This window comes from Mobula birostris, chromosome 1 (assembly GCF_030028105.1).
Source record: "Mobula birostris isolate sMobBir1 chromosome 1, sMobBir1.hap1, whole genome shotgun sequence".
Classification (NCBI taxonomy): Eukaryota; Metazoa; Chordata; class Chondrichthyes; order Myliobatiformes; family Myliobatidae; genus Mobula; species Mobula birostris.
The window spans coordinates 242,628,434-242,651,955 of record NC_092370.1 but is presented as its reverse complement, the minus strand read 5'-3'; the positions used below and the strand labels follow the sequence as shown (position 1 = coordinate 242,651,955).

Below are 23,522 nucleotides of genomic sequence, written 5' to 3'. Positions count from 1 at the left end.
ATAAACATTCCTACAATATATGATCTATAACTGCAATACTATTGCTGTTTTTTTTGACTCGGTTAACTTACTAGAATGGCAGCTAAGTGAGTTATTCCTTTGTGAGTTAGTTTGTTGTTCCAAAGAATAAGTGTTTTCAGTCCTTGCTTCTGTCCTTTAAGACCTTCACAGATGTCCTCCAGTCCTAGAAACAGATATGACTTATTAACCTTTGTTAACCTTACTCACAACTTTATGTACTTTTCAATCTTGTATGTCATGGTCTGATCTGTTGCTGACAGCATATGCAGTACAAGCAAGGATGTACAAGAGCTTCAAAGTTTTAGGAACAGCTTCTTCCCCTCTGGCAGATGTCTGAACAGGTCCATGAACACTACCTCAGTATTTTGCTCTCTCTTTTACACTACTTGTTTGTATATATACTCTTTACTATAACTTACAGTAACACACACAAAATACTGGAGGAACTCAGCAGGTCAGGCATCATCTATGAAGAGGAATAATGAGGAACATTTTGGGTGAGACCTTACATCAGGACCCTAATGAAGGGTCTTGGTCTGAAACATCAGCTTTTTATTCTTCCTCATAGATGCTGCTAGACCTGCTGAATTTTTTGTGTCGTTCTGGATTTCCAACGTCTGTAGAATTTCTTGTATTTGAACTTAATGGTAACTTTTTATGTATTGTACTGTGTTGTAGATGCAAAACAAAAAGAATTCATGATATAGAGTTTTGTATGTCAGTGGTAATAAACCTGATTCTTCAGTAAATGCTGTCACTGAAAATTCAGTAGGAATTATTTGTTATTAACTGGCCTACAGAGTGTTGGACAGCTCTCTCTTCATGGCATAGTTTTCCACAATAACTTGAAACATTTGCTCATTTACACTTATCCTTTATGCAGTGGATTCCAATTGATTGGGCCTTCAGTTAATCGGGGGCAGCGGCTTATTTGGGACAATTCTTAAGCCTGATTTATACCTGTGTGTACGGGCTATGCCGTAGGCCTGATTTATACTTCTGTGTAGCCCTATGCAGTAGCGAGCATGCGTTGTTGTGTCTGCGTCGCTGTGTTTGCGTCGCTCTGCAATTCACCGCCAAAACGCTAGTTGGCGGTGGGATTTCTATGCCACTGTGTTGAGCTTCTCTTGAGAGACATGGACGAGGAAATGCATTTCAAATATTTTTGGATGTAGGCAGGTAGATATGATGATTTGGTTCAACGTCTCCAACCATTTATTTCGCCTCAGTGTACAGTCATGGTGGAGGAAAGCAACCAGAAATGCGATGCTACCAAGCAGACCAATCACAGTTGTTGTGGTCAGCGTCACCACGACGCCTGAGTTACTTTTTTGGGGAGGTGCACGTCATCCTACAGCGTAAGGTACGCAGTATCTATGGCGTACATTTGACACAGAAGTATAAATCAGGCTTCAAAGAACAAAGACTAAACAAGAAAATAGCTGGAGTTTCCTTTGTTTATTTGGTATATTATGCCACTTTATTGGGACAGCGTTCTGTTGCCGAACGGTTTTGAATTTGTGACAATCATGTGCATTTGTATGGCTGTTAGATACTACACCATGCTTATAGTGAGCAGTTATTAAATAGCGTTGCATGTGCTTGTGTTTTCCATTCCGGTTGATGAATTTTGATTCAAAAAAACAACTATTTTTGATGATTTTATGATTATTTTTTGAAATTTAAAAACTTGAACCCTTGCCAAAATGCCTCAAGATTTGACACTTGCCAAAAAATTTACAATTAGCGGCTATGCCGATATTGTTCATTTACATTTAATCAAAAGAACACAGCAGTTTACACTGGATGGATTCCTCTGTGTTCTAATTTGCACTCTATTTCATATAAATACAGAATTTATTGCTCAGTTAAACAGTAGTTTGTCTTTTTTAATACTACTTTTAACTGTTTTGTAGTCTTTAACTATTTCCATGAAACTTCAGCTAATAGGGGCAGCCAGTTAAATTGGCCAAAATGTACTGGTCACGGTGTGTCCCAATTAACTGGAATCGACTGTTTTAGTGCCACACGTTCAGCCTTATTGATCCAAGTTTCAGCATAGAGAGTGGGAAGACCAGAATTAGGAAGATTATACACTTTAATATGTGGCTAAGGACTTGGTGTAGGAGAGAGGGTATAAGATTTTGGATCATTGGGTTCTCTTCCAGGGAAGGTGGGACCTGTACAGAAGGAATGGTTTGCACCTGAACTGGAGGGGTCTAATATCCTAGCAAGAATGTTTGTTAATGCTTCACGGTGAAGTTTAAACTAGAATTGCTGAGGAATGGGAAGCAGAGTGTCAGAACAGTCAGTAGAGAATTTGTGGAGGCAGATGTTGTTAAGTCTTCAGACAAAGTTCGGAATCAAAAGGTTTGAGCATGGTGCGACTGGTGTCCTGAGCTTTCTCTATTTAAATGCAAGAAGTATCATAGGAAAGGCTGATGACAGTGCTGAAGATGAGGTAGCTGGTTTACAAACAGAGGCAAATGTGCAGTGAAGTGAGGCTATAGATTAGGCAAAATTTCAATCAACAAAGCAGACACAATCATAAAGGGTGAATACAGGATTGAAGGTGTTATACTTGAATGGGCACAGTACATGGAATAAGGAACTTGTAGCACGGTTACAGATTGGGCAGTATGATGCTGTAGGCATCACTGAATCATTGTTGAAAGAAGATTATTGCTGGGAGCTTAATGTTCAAGGATACGCATTGTGTCAAAAGGACAGGCAGGAAGGCAGAGGGGGTGGTGTTGCTCTGTTGGTAAAAAATGAAATCAAATCATCAGAAAGAGGTGACATAGAGTCAGAAGGTGTTGAATCTTTGTAGATAGAGTTAAGGAACTGAAAGAGTTAAAAGACCCTGATGAGAGTTGTATACAGACCCCAAACAGTAGTAAGGGTGTGGCCTACAAATTACAATGGGAGATAGAAAATTTATGCCAAATGGGCCATGTTACAAAGACATGGGAGATTTCAAAATGCAGGTAGATTGGGAAAATCAGGTTGATGCTGGATTCCAGGAGGGGAAATTTCTAGAGTGCCTACGAGATGGCTTTCTAAAGCAGCTCATGGTTGCTCAGCTATCCCGGATTGGGTGTTGTGCAATGAACCAGAAGTGATTAGAGACCTTAAGGTAAAAGAACCCTTAGCAGCAAGTGATCCTAATATGATCGAATGAACCCTGAAATTTGAGGAGAAGCTAAGCTCAGATGAATCAGCATTACAGTGGAGTAAAGGGAATTACAGAGGTATGAGAGAGCAGTTGGCCAGAATTCATTGGAAAAGTGCACTGGCAGGAATGACAGTGGAGCTACAAAGGCTGGAATTTCTGGAAGCAATTCGGAAGGCACAGGTTATATGCACCCCAAAGGGGAAGAAGTATTCTAAAGGAAAGATGACACAACCATGGCTAACAAGAGAGATCAAAGCCAACATAAAAGCCAACGAGAGGGCACATAACAGACCAAAAACTAGTGGAAAGTTAGAGGACTGGAAAGCTTTTAAAAACCAGCAGAAAGCAATTTAAAAAGTTATTAAGAAGGTAAAGATGGAATATGAAAGTAAGCTAGTCAATAATATTAAAAGAGAATACCAGAAGTTTCTTCAGATACAAAAAGTGTAAATGAGAAGCGAGAGTCGATATTGGACTGCTGGAAAACAATGCTGGAGAGGTAGTAATGGGGGAGAAGGAAATGAGTGATGAACTGAATTTTGCATCAGTCTTCACTGTGGAATACACAGGTTGTATTGTGGAAGTTCCAGATGTCAGAGGTCATGAAGTGTGTGAAGTTACCATTACTAGAGAGAAGGTTATTGAGAAATTGAAAGGCCTGAAGTTAGATAAATTACTTGGACCAGATGGTGTACACCTCAGGGTTCTGAAAGACCACTAGATTCTGGAATGGTTCCGGAAGACTGGAAAATTGCAAATGTCTCTTCACTCTTCAGGAAGAGAGAGAGGCAGAAGAAAGGAAACTGTAGGCCAGTCAGTGTGACCTCAGTGGTTGGGAAGATGTTGGATTCGATTATCAAGGATAAGGTCTCAGTGTACTTAGAGGAGCTTGATACAACAGGCAGTAGTCAGCATGGTTTCCTCAAAGGAAAATCTTGCCTGACAAATCTGTTGGAATTCTTTGAAGAATAGCAAACAGGATAAACAAAGGAGAATCGGTTGATGTTATGTCCTTGGATTTTCAGAAGATCTTTGATAAGGTGCCACACATAACGATGCTTAACAAGCTACAACTCTGTGGTATTACAGGAAATATCCTAGCATGGATAAGGTAGTGTGTGATGGCAGGATGCAAAGAGTGGGAAAACAAGGAGGCTTTTCTGATTTGCTGCTGGTGACTAGAGGTGTTCCACCGGGGTTTGTGTTGTGACTGGTTCATTTTACACTATATATCAATTATTTGGATGATGGAATTGATAGCTTTGTTGCAAAGTTTGCAGACAATATGAAGATAGCTGAAAGGGCAGGTAGTTCTGTGAAAGTAGAAAGGCTACAAAAGGACTTAGACAGATTAGAGAATGGGCAAAGAAATGGTAGATGGAATACAGTGTCAGGAAGTGTATGCTCATGCACTTGGGTAGAAGAAATGAAAAAGTTGACTATTTTCTAAATAGAGAGAAAATACAAAAAAATGAACACGAAGGGGCTTAGGAGTACTTGTGCAGGATTTCCTAAAGGTTAACTTGCAGGTTGAGTCTGTGGTAAGGAAGGCAAGTACGATGTTAGCATTCATTTCAAGAGGACGAGAATATAAAAGCAAAGATGGAATGCTGAGACTTTATAAAGCACTGCTGAAGCCTCACTTGGAGTATGGTGAACAGTTTTTGGCCCCTTATCTTGGAAAGGATGTGCTTTAATTGAAGAGGGTTCAAAAGAAGGTTCATGAAAATGATTACAGGATCGAATGTCCTATCATATGAAGAAAATTTGATGGTCCTGGCCCTGTATTCACTGGAACTGTCATGGTCTGGTCCGTTGACTCCTCATTTCAGTTAATTTCCTTTTCCCCATGTTCTCCCGGGCTCCTTGATTAGGGCACCTGATCCCCACCTGAACCGGCAGCATAGAGACTCTGGCTTACATCTACTGGGCGCTCGACTGTCACCTGAGCCAGTGCTGCAATGCACGTTCCTGGCCACTGAGAATAGTGAACTCTAAGTTACTTCAGTGCCTGGGGTTGCTTTGGGAATTCTGTCCCTTTATGTTCAGCTAAGTGATTGCCAGCCGTTTGCCGCTTCACGTGCTACTCCGAGCCAAGAAATGAATAGTCTTTCGTTGTTGGTTTTGTTGTCTCGTGTCCAGCTGAGGATTGCAGGCTGTTTGCCGCTACCCCGAGCCAAGATACAAATTGTCTGTCTTTGTTTGGTTTGTAGTCCCGTGTCCAAGTTCGAGTCCCGGCTCCGTGTCTGAGTATGAGTCTAAGTCCAGGTTCTGTGTCTGAGCCCAAGTCCAAGACCAGGTTCTGTGTCCGAGCCCAAGTCCAACTGCAGGCTCCATGTCTGAGCCCAAGTCCAGGCTCCATGTCCGAGCCCAAGTCCAAGTCCAGGCTCCATGTCCGAGCCCAAGTCCAAGTCCGGGTTCCGTGTCCAAGTCCAAGTCCAGGCTCCATGGCCGTGTCCAAGTGCAGGTTCCTCCAGTTTGTTGTCCAGCATTTACGCCCATGGAAGCATCTAATCCTCGCTCTCCGGCCTTCCTGGCATCTATTAATAAACACACTTCTGTTAATGTTACCTCCGTGTCCTGCACTTGGGTCCACTCCCTACGCTCTTTGTAACAGGAACTCAGAAGAATGAGGGGTAACCTCATTGAAACCTATCAAATGGTGAAAGGTCTTGATAGAGTGGATGTGGATTGGATGTTTCCTGTGGTGGGAGAGTCTAAGACCAGAGGAAACAGTCTCAAAATAGAGGGGTGTCTTTTTAGAATGGAGATGAGGAGAAATTTCTTTAGCCAGAAAGTGGTGATTCTGTGGAATTTTTTGTCACAGGCAGCTATGGAGGCCAAGACTTTATGCATATTTAAGGCAGAGGTTGATAGATTCCTGAATGCTCAGGACATGAAGGGATATGGGGAGACGTCAGGTGACTGGGGCTGAGAGGAAAACCGGATCAGCCATGATGAAATGGTGGAGCAGATTCAACAGGCTAAATGGCCTAATCCTGCTCCTATATCTTGTGGTCTTATAAGTGATCTTCATGTTCATATGTAGAAAACTGCTACAAAGATTCAGCAGAATTTCAAATATAAAGCATTGTAGGTACATATTGCTCCCTGGAGCTTAACACAAGCTCATTAACTAATGTGCCATAAATAATACCCATCAGAGTTGCAACACACTAAAAAACATGGAGCTAGACACAGCATTAATGCACTAAGTGACTGAAGGCACCAAGTTTCCCTCTTGACTCAGCAGTAGGATTTTCATCGCTGACTCAAGAGAGTTTAAGAACAACTCTAACAACTTCATAGTAAACATTATCAAAAAACATATATGTCACCATATACTGTTCTGAGATTTACTTTCTTGAAGGCATACTTAATAAATCCACAGAATAATAACCACACCGACTTGGGTGTACAACCACTGTGCAAAAGACAACAATCTGCATAAATACAAAAATTAATAATAATAATAATAATAATAATAATAATAATAATAATAATAATAATAAATAAATAAATAATAAATATCAAAAACATGAGGTGAGGAGTCCTTGAAAGTGAGTCCATAGGTTAGGGAATATTTCAATGATGGGGTAAGTGAAGTTGAGTGATGTTATCTCCTTTGATTCAAGTGACTGATGGCTGAGGGGTAATAACTGTTCCTGAACCTGATGGTGTGAGTCCAGGGGCTCCTCGACCTCCTTCCTGGCGGCAGCAACAACAAGTGAGCATGTCCTGGGTGGCGGGGGTCCCTGCTGATGGGTGCTGTTTTCATGTCGATGTGCTCAATGGTGGGGAGGGCTTTACCCGTGATGGACTGTGCTGCATCCATTACTTTTGGCTGGATTTTACATTGGTGTTAACATTTGAGCAGGTAACGTAGGTTAGCACCTAAATGCATTACTGAGGGAGATGTACAGGGTGTGCATCTTGATGAGTCATTGTAATATTTGTAATCAGCCTATGATCTGCAGTTGTGCTGTCACTGTCACAACACTGAACTGGACAAAGATGGGTAGAACAGATAACAGTCACATGATGGCTCAAGAGCCTGGCTCTGTGCTACAAGTCTCTATGAGTTGTTTTGGCTTATCTGAAAAAGCACGACAAGTATTTACCTGTGTTGAAGATACAGTTGTTTTTAAGGTCTAATAATTGTATGGTACAATTCACCTGCAACAGATCTCGCAGGTGCATCGAGTCTTGAACACAGTTCAGGTTGTTGTCTGCCAAGTAAAGTTCCCGAAGCACTTGGTTCATCTTCAGGGCACACACTGAGGGAAGTGACATGGAAAAGAACAGATTTAGTTGCACAAAGTGTGGGAACAGCAAATGAAATCCCAAAAAGACTATCACACACGCAGTGCCGGAGGAATTCAGTGGGTCAGGCAGCATCCATGGAAGTGAATAAACAGTTGACGTTTTGGGCCGCAACCGAACTCTCCTGACGAAGGGTCTCAGCCCAAAATATTGACAAGTCCTGATGAAGGGTCTTGGCCCTAAAGATTGACTGTTTATTCATGTCGATAGAGGCTGCCTGACCTGCTGAGTTCCTCCAGCATTTTGTGTGTGTTGCTCTGGATTTCCAGCATCTGAAGAATCTCCTGTGTTTATCAAAAAGACTATAGTCATTCTTGGAATCCAATTAATGCAGCAACCAATTTGAAAACATCAAGGTCCCGAAAATGACAATGTAATGATAGTGAAGCAAAGAACAAGATCAAGCATGGATCAACCAGTACCCATGTATGCTCTGTAGCTGTGCTCATTTTTTGTAGTTAATCTGTTCCCTGTGACCTCAAAGCTTTGGTTCTGCAATTTTCCTGCAGGTGAAGTTGGCTATGAATGACATCTAGTCTTCCAGAAAATGGAGCCCAAGGCCCTGTTCCCAGCACCACCCTGATGGCCTTGAAGAACAGAGAGTTTTAAACACGGTCAAAATTGATTTAAATTGTGAAATTTTAAAATTATTTTAAAACATTAAACACACTATGAATTTAAACTAAATACTTACACAGACCTTGAATCAAGTTCACGTTTATTCTCATTCAGCCATACACATGTAAGCCAATAAAGAAAACAAATGTTCCTCTGGATCAAGGTGCACAACACAGTACATATAACTCACACACAACACATAAAGTAATATTACTACAAATAAATTAACAAGTAATAAGATCTATTAATATCACAAGTTAAAAAATAAAAGCTATAATGATATGGGTGCTTCATAGGTGGTGAGAACTGGGTTCTGGCAGGGAGTTTAGTTGTCTTATTGCCTGGGGGAAGAAGCTGTTTCCAGTCATAAAAGTCCTTGGCTTAATGCTATGGTAACCCCAGCCTGATGGCTGAGGGTCAAATATAGATTGTCGGGCAGATGAGAGGGGTCAATGCTCAGGACACTGTGTACGCAGCGCTGCTGGTAAGTATCTCAGGTGTGTGGAAGAGAGACCCCAATGAAGGTGATCACATAAATGGAGCTGCTCTCAGTGCACCAGCATTGGCTGACATACAGAATAGGGGCCAGGTTCAAAGTACATCTAGATTCTTTGCTCAGGAAGTTGCAGAACACCATTGTATCCAACAGATCCCCTAGTCTTCTGTACTGGACTTCAGTGTGCTAGCGCTGAAGCCTGTAAGGCACTGCAGCAGGTTGCTGATCTATCTGCATGGCTCGGCCCTGTCCACTCTTGTGATGTTAGTTGAGAGATCAAGATCGGCTAAGACACCAAGAATATCTCCCTCAAACTTCCTTGACATATGACAGTGGTATTGTTGATGGCCAGCTGCGAAGTCAAAAAGTGATTTGATTCAGACATCTTGTCTGAAAGATGTCCCCTCTGACAATGTAGGCCACCCTCTTGTTGCCCCAAAGCGTCACCTGTGCTCTTGAACAGACAAATCCTGCAAGTGAGGAGAGAAAGTGACAAACTGACCCTTGGCTGGCGATGAATTTTAGTTCATTGCATAACATAGTCACATACTACTTCTTTGTGCATAATTTGAATGAAGTTATTAACCAAAAGGATAACAATTGCAGTAAAATACCACAATAATTTTTACATGCCCGCACTAAATAGTGCACTGCTGACGTTAATTATATTCCTTAATGTTCTACTTACTCCTTACATCTTACAAAGCCATTTGTTTTTATGATTTGATTTGGAATTCAAAGAGATTGATTTTTTTATGATAAAAATGCAAGAAGATAATCTTAACCATGCAGCTTTGATTTATATCCCTATATCTATGATGTATCGTCCCATCTCAGCATCCTACCCTGAGTCAGTCAATTTGGATTGGTTAGTTTTACGCTCAGTGTTGATATCAGGAACTGATACATCAAAGGTCTGTCTTGAGCATAATCTTCTATCCAACCAGAATCTTAAACCCATCCTTATGTGAACACATTTTGTTTTAGAGTCATAGAGCACTACAGCACAGAAACAGGCCCTCAGCCCATCTTGTCTGTGCTGAACTGTTATTCTGCTGAGTCCCGTCAACCTGCACCTGGACCATAGCCCTCCATACCCGTCCCATCTATGTACTTGTCCAAATTTCTCTTAAATTTTGGCAGAACAAAAGCATAGTGATTAGCATAATGCTTTACAGTACAGGTGACCGGGGTTCAATTCCCCCCCCCACCACCCCAGTAGGGAGTTTGTATGTTCTGTCGTGACCGCATGGGCTTCCTCCAGGTGCTCTGGTTTCCTCCCACAGTCCAAAGACTGTGGTAGGCTGATTGGTCATTGTAAAATTGTCCCGTGATTAGGCTAGCATTAAATTAGAGGATTGCTGGGCAGTGTGACTCAAAGGGCTGCTCTGCACTGTATCTCAATAACTAAATAAACAGATGATGGAACTGAAGCCACATCAACCACTTCTTCTGGCAGCTCATTCCACCCTCTAAGTGAAGAAGTTCCGTCTCAGGTTCCCCTTCACCTTTCACCTTTAACCTATGGCTTCTAGTTCTAGTTGCAGCCAACCACAGTGGAAAAAATCAGCAGATCAAAATTTCCTTGATCTGATAGCAGTCTGATTACCCTGAAAGACACTCAGGTTAAATTAAAGTCTTACCTAACAGCATCAGTGAGCGGCCACTCAACCTGGCATTATCCAGTCGTAAGACCCTCAGATGATGGTTAGCTTTCAGTCCTCGTGCCACACAGGAGGCTGTGTTGTCCATCAAAGGGATTCCAGATGCCTCAAACTCCTGCAAGCTGTTACTCTGAGGAAATTAAAACAGTCATTTTGTTCAAGTTATCAAAATGGACTCAAAGTAGACTAAAATAAAGAGTAAACACAAGATATTCTGCAGATGCAGGAAATCCAGAGCAACACACACAAAATGTGAACTCAGCTGGTCAGGCAGTATCTCAGCAGAAATGAATAAACAGTCGTCATTTCAGACTGAGACTGTTCTGGGCCCGAAAACTTGACTGCTTATTCACTTCCATAGATGCTACTGACTTGTTGAGTTCCTCCAGCACTTTGTGTAAAATAAAGAGTGTTTAAGATGTTAATGCCGGCAGATGGATCTATCGAGCTGGCGTTATCAAGGAAATTTTTTTATCTGTTTTCAGAATGCTGGTATCACTGTAAGTATCTGCATTTATTGCAACAAACGATCTGGAGGAATCAGGGTTTCGACCCAAAATATCGTCAATTCCTTTCTTTGTACAGATGCTGCTTGACCTGCTGGGTTCTTCCAGCAGATTGTTAATAGCTCTAGGTTCCAGCATCTGTCATCTCCAGTGCCAGCATTTATTACCTGTCCCTAATTATTCTTGAACTGAATGATTTGCTAGGTCCCTCCACTGGGCAGGTAGAGTAGGCCATGATGAAGTTAGTTTCAATTAGGGCTGAAAAATGCCAGATGGAATTTAATGCAGACAAGTGTGAGGTTTTGCACTTCGGTAGAACTGAGCAGGTAAGGTCATACACTGTGAACAGTAGGGCACTGAGGAGTGTGGTAGCACAAAGGGATCGGGGGATATGGATCCGCGGATACGATGTCCATAATTCATTGAAAGTGGCGATGGGAATACCCATGGCTCGGCATGGACTAGATGTGGCAAAAGGCCTGTTTCTGTGCTGTACTTTTCTATGACTCTATTAGGTAAAAATGACAGAGAAACACACACAAAGTGCTGGAAGAACTCAGAGGGCTGGGCAACACCAATGGAGAGCAGTAAACGATTAATGCTTTAGGCCAAGACCCTTCATTGGGACGTCAGGATTAAAGATAACAGAACACTTCTCGCTAAAGATATTAATGAACCTGCTGAAGTTTGGTAGTATGCTGGTAGTTTCAGATCTATTAATTGTAGTAAGAATTTTATTTCAGGTTTGTTTTAATTAGCTATATTTTAATGAACACCACTGAGGAATTCAGACTCACGTCTCCAGATCATCAGTCTTGGCCTCCGGAGTGCAAGGTTAACAGTACTTTTTTATATCTGCCTCCTCAGCTAATGTACAAGTGGTTTCCCTGGGAACAATGACCTTCATTAAAAAGGTTAGTTTGAGTTAAGTTTTTACTTACTTTTCTGTACTTCATGTTATATTTATATTTTTAATTAATATGCAGTAGTTTAATGCATTTCTTAACTAAATGTATTATTTATGTTTTACAATTATCTTTTAAACAATTAACACCTTTTAATTATTTAAATCCACTGAGACTATTTTTAAATGGCTCCAAATATCAGACGCAACACAGACAAAATTCTGGAGGAACTCAACAGATCAGGCAGCATCTATGGAAATGAATAAACAGTTGACGTTTCAGGCTGAGACCCTTCAACAGGACTGCCTGTTGCATAGATGCTGCCCAACCAGCAGAGTTCCTCCAGCATTTTGTTTGCTTGGCTCTAGATTTCCAGCAACTACAGAATTTCTCATGCACCGTGTATCAGATCATGTCTTTGACCATTATAAACAGTCAAAAGCCATCAGTAGTGCTGGTGGTGGGCAAAGATGGAGAGGGCCCAGAGGAGGTTCACAAGGATGATTCCAGGAGTGAAAGGCTTATCATATGAGAAACATCTGATGGCTCTGGGTCTATACTCGCTTCAATTCAGAAGGATGAGGGGGGATCTCATTGAAACCTTTCAAATGTTGAAAGGCCTAGACAGAGTAGATGTGGTAAGGATGTTTCCCATGATGGGAGAGTCTAGGACAAGAGGGCACAGCCTCAGGATAGAGGGGCGCCTTTCAAAACAGAGGAGTGGAGAAATTTCTTTAGCCAAAGGGTGGTGAATTTGTGGAATCTGTTGCCACATGCAGCTGTGGAGGCCAGGTCATTGGGTGTACTTAAGGCAGAAATTGATAGGTTCTTGATTGGGCATGGCATCAAAGGTTACGGGGAGAAGGCCGGGGAGTGGGGTTGAGGAGGAGATAGAAAAAAAGGGTCAGCCATGATCGAATGGCAGAGCAGACTCGATGGCCAGATGGCCGAATTCTGCTTCTATGTCTTATGGTCTTATGGTCTTATAGTACTGCCTCACTGTCTGATACCTGAAGCCTAGTCACCAGTTGAAGCCTGCTCCATGTACAATGCAGCAGCGAGGGCAGCAGCGGGAAGCAGCATGGTGGTTGAGTGTAGGTGGTGGTGTTGTATTAGATTGTATGTATAATTGTTATTTTCTTCGCAGATTAACTTTCTCATGATAGCTTGTATTTTATGTAATTAAAGTTCAAAGAACATATATGTCACCATATACAACCCTGAGATTCATTTTCTTGTGGAGATTCTCAATAAATCCATAATAAAATAATAACCATAATAGTGTAAGGTAATGTAAAGGATGGACACATAAGCATAATTCACAAACACCAACATTGAGTTTCAACCACCGACACTTTAAGGTGACGTAATGACATAAAGTTTTTTACCATGCTCAATGTTCTGTGTTTGGTTGACAATAAAGGAGTTGTTACAGTTTCCCTTAAACTTCAAACACCTCCGCCATTTTATTTACGAAAACTGCAACAGAATCACTGAAAGACCATACCAACTTGATTAACTCTTATCTCCAAATATGAATGGAATGTCTTATTTATGGTATAAAAAGAGCTGAGCACATTGGCCTGCCATCTTTATCTCTTTGTTCTTAGCTATTAGACTTTTGCTGCTCTGCATTTCCTATTCTTTTGTCCCCTCAGTGCTTAATGTAATGGTAGTGAAACAAGAAGCCTCTTTCTTTACTTTTGAAAGGACCTCTGATCAATAACATCAGAATCCAACAGTGGGATGGATCAGCTAAAATCCTACCCCATGTTGGAGGAGACATCGTACAGGACAGAAGAAATAGTCACATAGGTATCTTCAATGAGCTTGATCAGGACAAAATTGATGATTAGTGATAGACCCCAAATTAACACAAGAGACTGCAGATACTGGAATTCAGAGCAAAAAAATTGCTAGAGGAATCCAGTGACTTGAGCAGCATCTGTTGAAGGGGTGGATGTTATTTTTGAAGAAAACACTTCAAAGATATCATCAAAATGAGCCAGAGAAATGCAACATTACATCTAAAAACAGGGAAGACATTCCAATCAGTAGAAACAGCTGGAGGAAATCTGTTCAAGGAAGAGCTGTGCTGCATGAGAACGAGCTCCACTGCGCCAGAGAACAATCAGCAGCTGTGAAAGGAGATTCTGAACAACTAAAAGACTCAACCACTAACGTTAGCCCGCACTGACTCTTGCCCACTCTGCAGCAAAATATGTGGATCCTGGATCAGTCTCTACAGGCACCTGAAGACCCACCAATAGACAACCCCTTAAGAAAACACCATACCCAACTCGAGTGATCGCAAACAGGTGGCAGGTAAGGAACTGTTGATACTTTGGATCAGATTGTGCTGGTAATAAAGAGGATGGGGTGGTGGGTGGTAGGTGATAGGTAGACCAAGGAAGGGTAACAGATGATTGGCAAAAAGAGCTGGGGGTGGGGTGTGGGGTGTAAAGGATGGAATTCAGAGAAGGAGGAAGGTGAGCAACAGGTGAAAGCAGACATTTGAGCAGAAATTGGTGAAAGAAATGAGATTGCAGTTGAGTGACACAGTTAGCTTTTAAACTTAACTGAACAACAAAACAATTGTTATGTGGATGTTGGGAGCAAAAATGTCTGCAAAACAGTCCATGAATTTCAGCTCCTTCACAAGTTAGAAGAAACTACAACTGTAGGTCTTGGGTTAAGGAAGAAAGGTGAAAAGTTTTAGGGGAGGGGAGACTTCTTCACTCAGAGGTTGGTGAGAGTGTGGAACGAGCTACCAGCACAAGTGGGGGATGAGAGCTTGATTTCAATGTTTAAGAGAAATTTGGAAGGGTACATTGATGGTAGGGGTATAGAAGGCTATGGTCCTAGTGCAAGTCGATGAGATTAGACAGTTTAAATGGTTTTGGCATGGACTAGGTGGGCGAAAGGGCCTTTTCTGTGCTGTCCCTTTCTATGACTCTGTGACTCTCAATATATGCTGCAGTGCTGCTACCTTCTGAATCAGCTGAGCTGCTGCCATCCAGCCTCTTGTTCCAATGTTCCTGCTGAAGGAAATTCTGAGGCAGAGTGTGGAGTCATAATATTCCATCATATCAAAGAGTGCAGATGCCCCCTGAAATCACAAGAGCCACAGTAATCAGAGACTTAAACTGCCAAATGTCTTTCATCTGCTAAACCACACTTTTCTTTGGGAGAACGGAAATTTGAATGTTACATTTCACTGTGGTAAGGAGTGTAGAGGCATGACCCAACAGCACTGCCCTCTTCTGACCTGTTCCGAGTTAGCATATTTCAATCAATGCAAGTGGAAAGCTGGAGGTTTAAATCTGGGGCAAACTGCTCTCGACTGGCTGGAAGAAACTGGAGTAACACACACAATGCTGGAGGATCTCAGCAAGTCAGGCAGCATCCATGGAAATAACAAACAGTTGAAATTTCAGACCGAGACTCTTCTTTAGGACCGGAAAGGAAGGGGAATAGCTAGGAGATGGGTGAAGCCAGGTGGGTGGGAAAGGTAAAGGACCAGGGAGGAAGGAAACAGACAGAAGAGGAGAGTGAATCAGAGGTGAAAGGGAGGGAGGAGAGGACTCTGGGGTGGTGACAGGCTAGTGTGAAGATATAAGAGGCCAGAGTGAGGAATAGTTAAGAGTCTCTAGGTTATTTACTCTTTCTCAGAACACATCCTTAGAATGGACAACTAAACCAGCTGCTCAAAGCTGACAATGTCTTCCTTTGAAAATGTTACTCAAGGTCCTCAGCCTCAACAATTAACATAGAACACAGCCTCTTTTTTTTAATCCTACTCCAAGATCAATCTAACACTTCTCCCCTTCACAGCCTACCATCTTTCAACCATCCACATGCTTATCTACAAGTCTCTTCAATGTCCCTACTGCATCTGCCTCTATGACCATCCTTGGCAGTGTGTTCCTCGCACATACCACAATCTGTGTAAAAACCCCTCCCTCCGACATCTCCCCTACAATTTCCTCCAGTCACCTCTCGTATTAGCTACTGCCACCCTGGGACAAAAGGCTCTGGCTGTTCACTGCATCTATGCCTCTTATCATCTTATACTTCTCTATCAAATCACATCTCAGCCTCTTTCACTCTAAAGAGAAAAGCACTAGTTTGTTCAGTCTTTCCTCATAAAGCATGTTCACTAGTCCAGGTAGAATCCGCTAGACCTCCTCTGCACCCTCTCTAAAGACTTCACATCCTTCCTACAATGAGGCGACTAGTACTGAACACAATACTTCAAGTGTAGTGTAACCAGATTTTTATAGAGCTTCAACATTATTTATTGGCTCTTGAACACAATCTCCCAACTAATGAAGGCCAACACACAATACACATTCATAACCACCCTATCAACTTGTTTTGCAACTTTGAGGGCTCTATCAATCACATCTATGGATGTGAACCCCAAGATCTCTGTTCCTCCACAATGAACAGCCCTGCCATTTAACTGTGAGTTCAGCCTTCAAGTTCAACCTTCCAAAGTGAAGTGCTTCATATTTTTCTGGATTGAACTCCATCAGCCACTTCTCCCCCCAGCTATGCATCCCATCCACATCCTGCCCATACCCTGCTGTAACACTTGTGGTAGCCAAGTCTCTGTAATGGCCTCAATGTCATTGTTCCGTATACTGATTCATGCTCTAAATTAATCATCCTTGTTCCTGATATTTCTTGTATTAAACATATTTCAACCCATGTAACTGACTGCATTTGTGCCCTTTCCACAGCCTGTCCTGTACAGTTTACACATTGCAACTACCTTTACACTAACTGTTCCATCCTCTGACCTAACACTCTGGGTCCCATCCTCTGCCAACCTGGGTTAATCCCTCCCCAACAGCTCCAGCAAGCCTATCTTCAAGGTTATTGTTCCTGAGACTAGGTATAACCCATCCCTACTGTACAGGTTATACCTTTCCCAGAAGAGATCCCAATGATCCAGAAAGCTGAAACCCTGCTCACTGAACCAGTTCTTCAGCCACACATTCAATCTGCCAAATCATCCTATTCTTACCCTCACTAGAGTGTGGCACAGGCTGCAATCCGGACATTACTACCCTGGAGATGCTTCTTTTCAGCTTCCTTCCTAGCTGCTTATATTTGCTCTTCAGAACTTCATTCCTCTTGTTGTTGTTACCATCATGACTTCTGGCTGCTCTCCCTCTCCTTTAAGAGTGCTGTGAACCCAGTATGAGACATCCTGATTCTGGCACCGGAGGGCTAACATATCATCCAGGAGTCTCTTTCACATCCACAGATTCTCCTGTCAGTTCCCTACTACATCTGCTCTCCTGTTCACCCCAATTCCCCTCTGAGCCACGGAGCCATACTCAGTGCCAGAGAACCGGTTGCTGCAGCTTTTCCTGACAGGCCATTTCTCCCCACCCCCAACGGTATCCAAAAATGGTAAATTTATCATTGAGGGGCTCGTTTGTTCCCTTTCCCTCTCCTGACGCTCACCCAGATACCTGCCTCCTGCAACTTAGGTGTTATTGTCTCCCAGTAGCTCCTAACAACTTCTATTCAATTATCTATAGGTCATTCAGTTCTACTTCCCCTGCACAAGATTCAAGATTCAAAATTTTTTTATGCAATTCCAGTACACAAGTGTAAAGAAGAATTGCTACTCTGTCTCTGATGCAGCACAATAAATCACAATAAGTTAAAGGATCTGATAATAATAAAAACACAATAAATACATACGAGGGGTGATTGATAAGTTCGTGGCCTAAGGTAGAAGGAGTCAATTTTAGAAAACCTAGCACATTTATTTTTCCTACATTTACACACTTAGTCCAGTGGTCATGGAGCATACGGATCCCTTCTTTGTAGAAGTCGGCGTCTTGGACCTCCAGGAAATGGTCCACAGCAGGGGTGATTGATAAGTTCGTGGCCTAAGGTACAAGGAGATGAGGAGAAACTTCAAACTTTCTGCATTTTCACTCAAAGAGTTGAATTGCACATGCATGTAACGAGAGCTGTATAACTCATCTCCTTCTACCTTAGGCCACGAACTTATCAATCACCCCGCTGTGGACCACCTGGAGGTCCAAGACGCTCTCGTTACATGCATGTGCAGTTCAGCTCTTTGAGTGACAATGCAGAAAGTTTGAAGTTAATAACTCATTTCCTTCTACCTCAGGCCACGCACTTATCAATCACTCCTGCTGCGGACCACTTCTACAAAGAAGGTATCCGTATGCTCCACGACCGCTGGACTAAGTGTGTACATGTAGGAGGGGACTATGTTGAAAAATAAATGTGCTCGGTTTTCTAGAATTGACTCCTTCTACCTTAGGCCATGAACTTATCGATCACCCCTCGTAAGATAGCTTATATACATACATCGATTGATTGAATGTGCATAAAGTGACTCTAGGCACAGGAACGTCTGTACACAATGTGACTCTGACAGGAAATGATAAAGTAGTGACGGTGGGTTAGTGAGTGGAGTTGTTGATCAGCCTTACTGCCTGAGGAAAGTAACGGTTTTTGAGTCTGGTGGTCCTGGCATGAATGCTGTGTAGCCTTCTCTCTGATGGGGGTCCATGAGCAGAGTGGATGGGATCATTCATGATGTTACTGGCCCTTTTCTGACACCTTTCTGTATATATGTCCTTGATGGCGGGTCGGCTGATGCTGGTGATGTACTGTCCGTTGCAGTAGTTTCCATACCATGCAGTGATGCACCTTGTTAGGATGCTCTCTACTGTGAAGCTGTAGAATGAGATGAGTATAGGTGTACAGAGTCCAACTCTCTTCAGCTTCCTCAAAAAGTAGAGGCTTTGGTGAGCTTTCCTGAATGTGTTCTGGGACCACGAGATGTTGTGCAAGATGTGCACCCCCAGGAGTTTGAAACTGCTTGCAGATTTCACTGCTGTGCAGCCAGCCTGATAAAGCGTGTGAGCGGTGTGAGCGGTGTGAGCTCTCCTGAAGTCAGTAATCTTCTGCTTTGTCTTGTTGACATTGAGGAAGAGGATATTAAGAGGAACCTAGTCTGTAATGAGCTGCAGCCAGATGCATTTCTACAGATGCAGTCAGCAGGGACACTGGAGGTCTCCTTGACTTCTTATTTTGTACAGGAGGAGCACACCACTGCCCAGGGATCCATTCCTGCTGCTCGACTATGCAACAATAAAGAAATGACAGAAACCTTGACCTAGTCTCTGGCTTTTCTTGCAGAAGCCCCTTGAGACAAACCCTCAGGTCCTCACTCTAACCTTTCCGCTCACACTCTTTCTGCTCCCTCCTTTGCAATGAGCTGGCAAGTCGCCATGAGTAATCCTCTAGGCAAAGGTCAGTTAGGACCTACCTGGTTCTGACAAGATAAATCTTTATCCTTTTTTACATAAGAGCAACAATGGTTCCATGAGTCACACTAGAACGATTTTGGTACTTTTATCCAGTCCAGTCTCTCTGGCATTCCCTTCTGAGGAATGTGTAGAGGAAAGTGGAATTTGTATAGACAAGTAAGATGATCAGTACAGACATAATGGACAGAAGGATCAGTTTCTCTGCTGTATAAATCTTATGACCCTATGGTAAACCTGCTGGTCTTTAAGTGTAGCTTCATTCGGTTTGAGTAGACAGAATAGCTTTGTAATAATATTTGGTGATGGAAGATGAACGAAATTAATCAGGAATGTTACCCAAGATATCTTGATTTTCCTTGTGTGAAATTTTCGGATTATGATTCTCTGCAGCTGTTTCACTGATGCTATACTACATTACACCCATATCATCAATTAACCTATAATATTTGGAATATGGGGGGAAACCGGAGCACCCAGAGGAAACCCACAGGGTCATGGGGAAAATACTAAAGCACTTTACAAACAATGGTGGGAATTGGACCTGGATCACTGGCATTGTAATAACATTACACTAAACACAATGCTAGTATGTCGTTTGTACGGTACCAAAGTTTATAGATTTTGTAAGATCACACAGCTTGTGGATTTCAAGACACGTCCTCAAAGGAAGCTGCTCAGTGAGATGCTGCATTTCAAACAAGCTTTTGATATGTCCCAGAGAGTGGAGACAGTGGTCGAACAAACACAAGATTTACAGTGAAGGCCCAGAGTGTTAATAAGATAGGCTCAAGTCATGCTGGTCTGTGGGAAAGAGACGAGACGCATGTAGAGGAAATATTATCATGTCTACTGAATGCAGGCGCAAGGGGTCAGTTGTACCAAGGGCTTTTATCAACAGAAAAGCAAGACCATGACAAACCCGGCGGGAGGAGAAGAGAAGCAGCGCGCCACGCGTGCGCAGCCCTCCAATGAAAAATGATATCGTATCTGTTAAATAGGGGCCATGGACAATTCTGATTTGATGAAGATGGGCGTGAAAGCACAGAGGAACATCTGGAGAAATTTCTGAAACGCTCGTTGGCTGCTGTCGTTTCTGTGCGGTTGGGAATCTTTCAGAGAGTAGGCCTCAAAATCCCCGGCTTTGCCTGCTGTTGGTGACCGAGAAGGAGGTCGAATCGTTCGGATAGTGATGGCGCTCAGTACTCGGTGTCGGAGAGCTGATCAGAGCTCGAGGTTTTCGGATGACTCAGCGTCGGACCGTGGTCGGGCATGGCAGGGAGACTTTTTCTTCCTTCTCTCCATCTGCGTGAGATGTGGGACATTTGAGTGACTTTGCTGTGCTCATTGACTTCTTCATCAAGATATGGTATTGTTGCACAGTTGTGACTATATGTTATAATTATGTGGTTTTGTTAGTTTTTTTCAGTCTTGGTCTGTCCTGTGTTTTTTGATATCACACCGGAGGAAATATTGTATCATTTCTTAATGCATGCATTACTAAATGACAATAAAAGAGGACTGCGTGTCTTCATAATCTAAACTCAAACAGCATAAGGTCAATTGGAAAGGATATGCCAAAACTTGGTGGAAAATCTGGTGAACATAAGAGATCCTGTGATTGCCAAAAATCCAGAACAACACACACACAATTTTGAAGGAACTCAGCAGATCAAGCAGCATCTATGGAAATAAATAAACAATCAAAGTTTCAGGCCAACACCCTTTTTCAGGACTGGAAAGGAAGTTTGATGCTGCCAGAGCTAAAAGGTTGTGGGGGGTGGGGGAAGAAAAGGAGGACTAGCTAGAAACTGATAAGTGAAGCCAGGTAGGTGGGAAAGGTAAAGGACTGGAGAAGAAGGAATTTGATAGGAGAGGAGAGTAGACCATGCAAGAAAGGGAAGAAGGAAGGGCAACAGTCGGAGGTGATGGGCAGGTGAGGAGAAGAGGTAAGAAACCAAAATGGGGAATAGAAGCAGAAGTAAGAAGAAAGAAAAAAAATAACTAGAAGGAGAAATCTATGTTCATGCCATCAAGTTGGAGGCTACCTAAATGGAATATGAAGAGTTGCTCCTTCATACTGAGAGTGGCCTTATCATGGCAAAAGAGGAGACCGTGGATCTACATTTTGGAACAGAAATGGAAATAGGATTTAAAATGGTTGACCACCAGGAAATTCCACTTTTGGTGGATGGAGCAGAAGTGCTCGACAAAGCGGTCCCCTAATTTATGTTGAGTCTCACCAATGTAGAGGAAGCTGCATCGGGAGCACCTTTTCATTCTGACATCTTCCCTCTATCTTTCCTCTCCTGAAGAAGGGTCTCAGCCTACAATGATAACTGTTCATTCATTTCCATAGGTGCTGCCTAACCTACTGAGTTCCATCTGCACTGTGTGTGTGTGTGTTGCTCTGAAAAGTGTGGTGACCCATATGAATCAAAGGCATTGTTCATGTCATCAGAGTTCAACTGAACCTTTGCAAAAATCTGGATATACTGAAGAAAAGAGAGTGCCATTGAAACATGACTCTGGTGCTTTAGTCTTGATGGTGTGTGAACAGGAATTTAAGAAACATTGACAGATGGTATGGTGAAACTTAAGGAGTCATTTCCCTTTCTTGGTACCTACACTGAGGAAAGGATCAAGGTGATTGGGAATGTGTTAGGTTACAGTGAGAAGCAGTAACAGGGAAGCAATGCTCATGTTGCAATCATTCCAGGGCAAGGATCCAATTTGATAGGCTGGGACTTTCCATCAAAGGTAAAACTAGATCGGGGGAGTTTACGAGGATGAACACATCATCTATATTTGACGAGTACTCTGATGTGTTTTGTGATTTGAAGGTATGAAATCTAAGATGTTTGAAGGATGCTACACCTTGGTTTGACAATATACAACCTGTACCTCAGCGTGTGAAGCAAGGTTGGGAAGAGCTGAAGGGACCATAGAAAGCAGGTGCTTTTAAATCAATTGAGTTTTCAGTCATCCCTGTACTAAACACAGACGTCACTAGATGTTCTGGGTATTACAGGATATGAAGAAAGAAACAAAAGCAGACAGACACCCCTCAACTCTCTCTGAATGAGGGGGAAATCTCATTGACACGTATCGAATATTGAAAGGCCTAGATAGAGTGGATGTGGATAAAATGTTTCCTTTCGTGGGGGAGTCTAAGACCAGAGGGTACAGCCTCAGAATAGAGAGACATTTAGAACTGAAATGAAATGAGGAGGAATTTCTTCAGCCAGAGGGTGATAAATCTGTGGAATTCATAGACACAGATCACTATGGAGGCCAGTTCATTGGGAATATTTAAAGTGGAGGTTGATAAGTCCTTGATTAGCCAAGGTGTCAAGGGATATGGGGAGGATGTAGGAGAATAGGGTTGAGAGAGATAATAAAACAGCCATGATGGAATGGAAGTGCAGACTCGATGGGCCAAATGTCCTCATTCTGCTCCTCTATCTCCTGATCCCTCTCCTCCATGTACTTATCCAAATGTCTCTTAAATGTTGCAGTTGAACTCACCTCAACCACCTCCTCTGGCAGCTCATTCCAGATGCTAACTATGCTCTATGTGAAGAGTTACCTCTTAGGTCTCTTAAATCTCTCCCCTCTTATTTTATATCTGCACCCTCTAGTTTTAGACTCCCTGAGGAAAAGATTATGACCACTTATCTTATCCATACCCCTCATGGTTTTAGAATCCTGTATGAGGTCACCTCTCATAGGCACAAAAAATGTCGGTCATTGGAACAAGTCTTTGAGAGTTCCACACACATTTCATTCGTGCTTCATCTGAATGACAGTCACGTGATAAAGCCTCATCAAGACCCAATAAGGCATCATACACCACGATTGTCAAGAGAGGCTTTGCCAGAATTGGAATTGACTTGCCAACTGAGACTCAGACTGAACTGAACTCGTGTCATTCACAATAAACAAGGAGACCACCTAAGATGGTAAAAGTTTTCATCCACTTTGAAAGAAGATACTCAAGAGATGAAATTCCTTTGAAAGATGTTGTGATTGTACTGATGTCAACTTCCTCCAGTGGTCGGATGATGGCAAGAAATAAAATGGCCACAGACAAAAAGCATCTGTTAAAACTACTGGACAGTAAAGGTTATTTCTACTTGATATTTATCAGGACAAAATTGTTATGTTATGATACCCACCGTGCCCTGGACATACCCTCCAAAAGGATTAGAAGGATTAAGGATGGAATAACCACCTGTGTGTGAATCTGTGGAATTCATTGCCATAAACAGCTTGGGAGGCCAAACCATTGGGCATTTTTGAAGCAGAGGTTGATAGGTTCTTGATTAGCCAGCGCATCAAAGGTTATGGGGAGAAGTCAGGGAAATGAGGTTGAGAAGGAAAATAAGTATACTCAATGGGCTGAATGGCCTGATTCTGCTCCTGTGTCTTATAGTCATGGTTTTATCGTGTGTCAGCCTTTTGTTCTCTCCTCAACAAGTATAGT

General features: G+C 42.4%; 1 protein-coding gene across 1 annotated transcript in view; it reads right to left on the bottom strand.

The window, feature by feature from the left end:
- Positions 1-23,522, bottom strand: part of LOC140194062 (uncharacterized) — a 121,232-nt gene that overhangs the window by 61,791 nt on the left and 35,919 nt on the right. Inside the window, exons 4-7 of the mRNA XM_072251451.1 lie at positions 14,698-14,817; positions 10,277-10,427; positions 7,318-7,473; positions 72-184 (exon numbers count right to left, since the gene is read on the bottom strand). Of these exons, the coding sequence (XP_072107552.1) occupies positions 72-184; positions 7,318-7,473; positions 10,277-10,427; positions 14,698-14,817 (540 nt within the window). The remainder of the gene's footprint in view (positions 1-71; positions 185-7,317; positions 7,474-10,276; positions 10,428-14,697; positions 14,818-23,522) is intronic.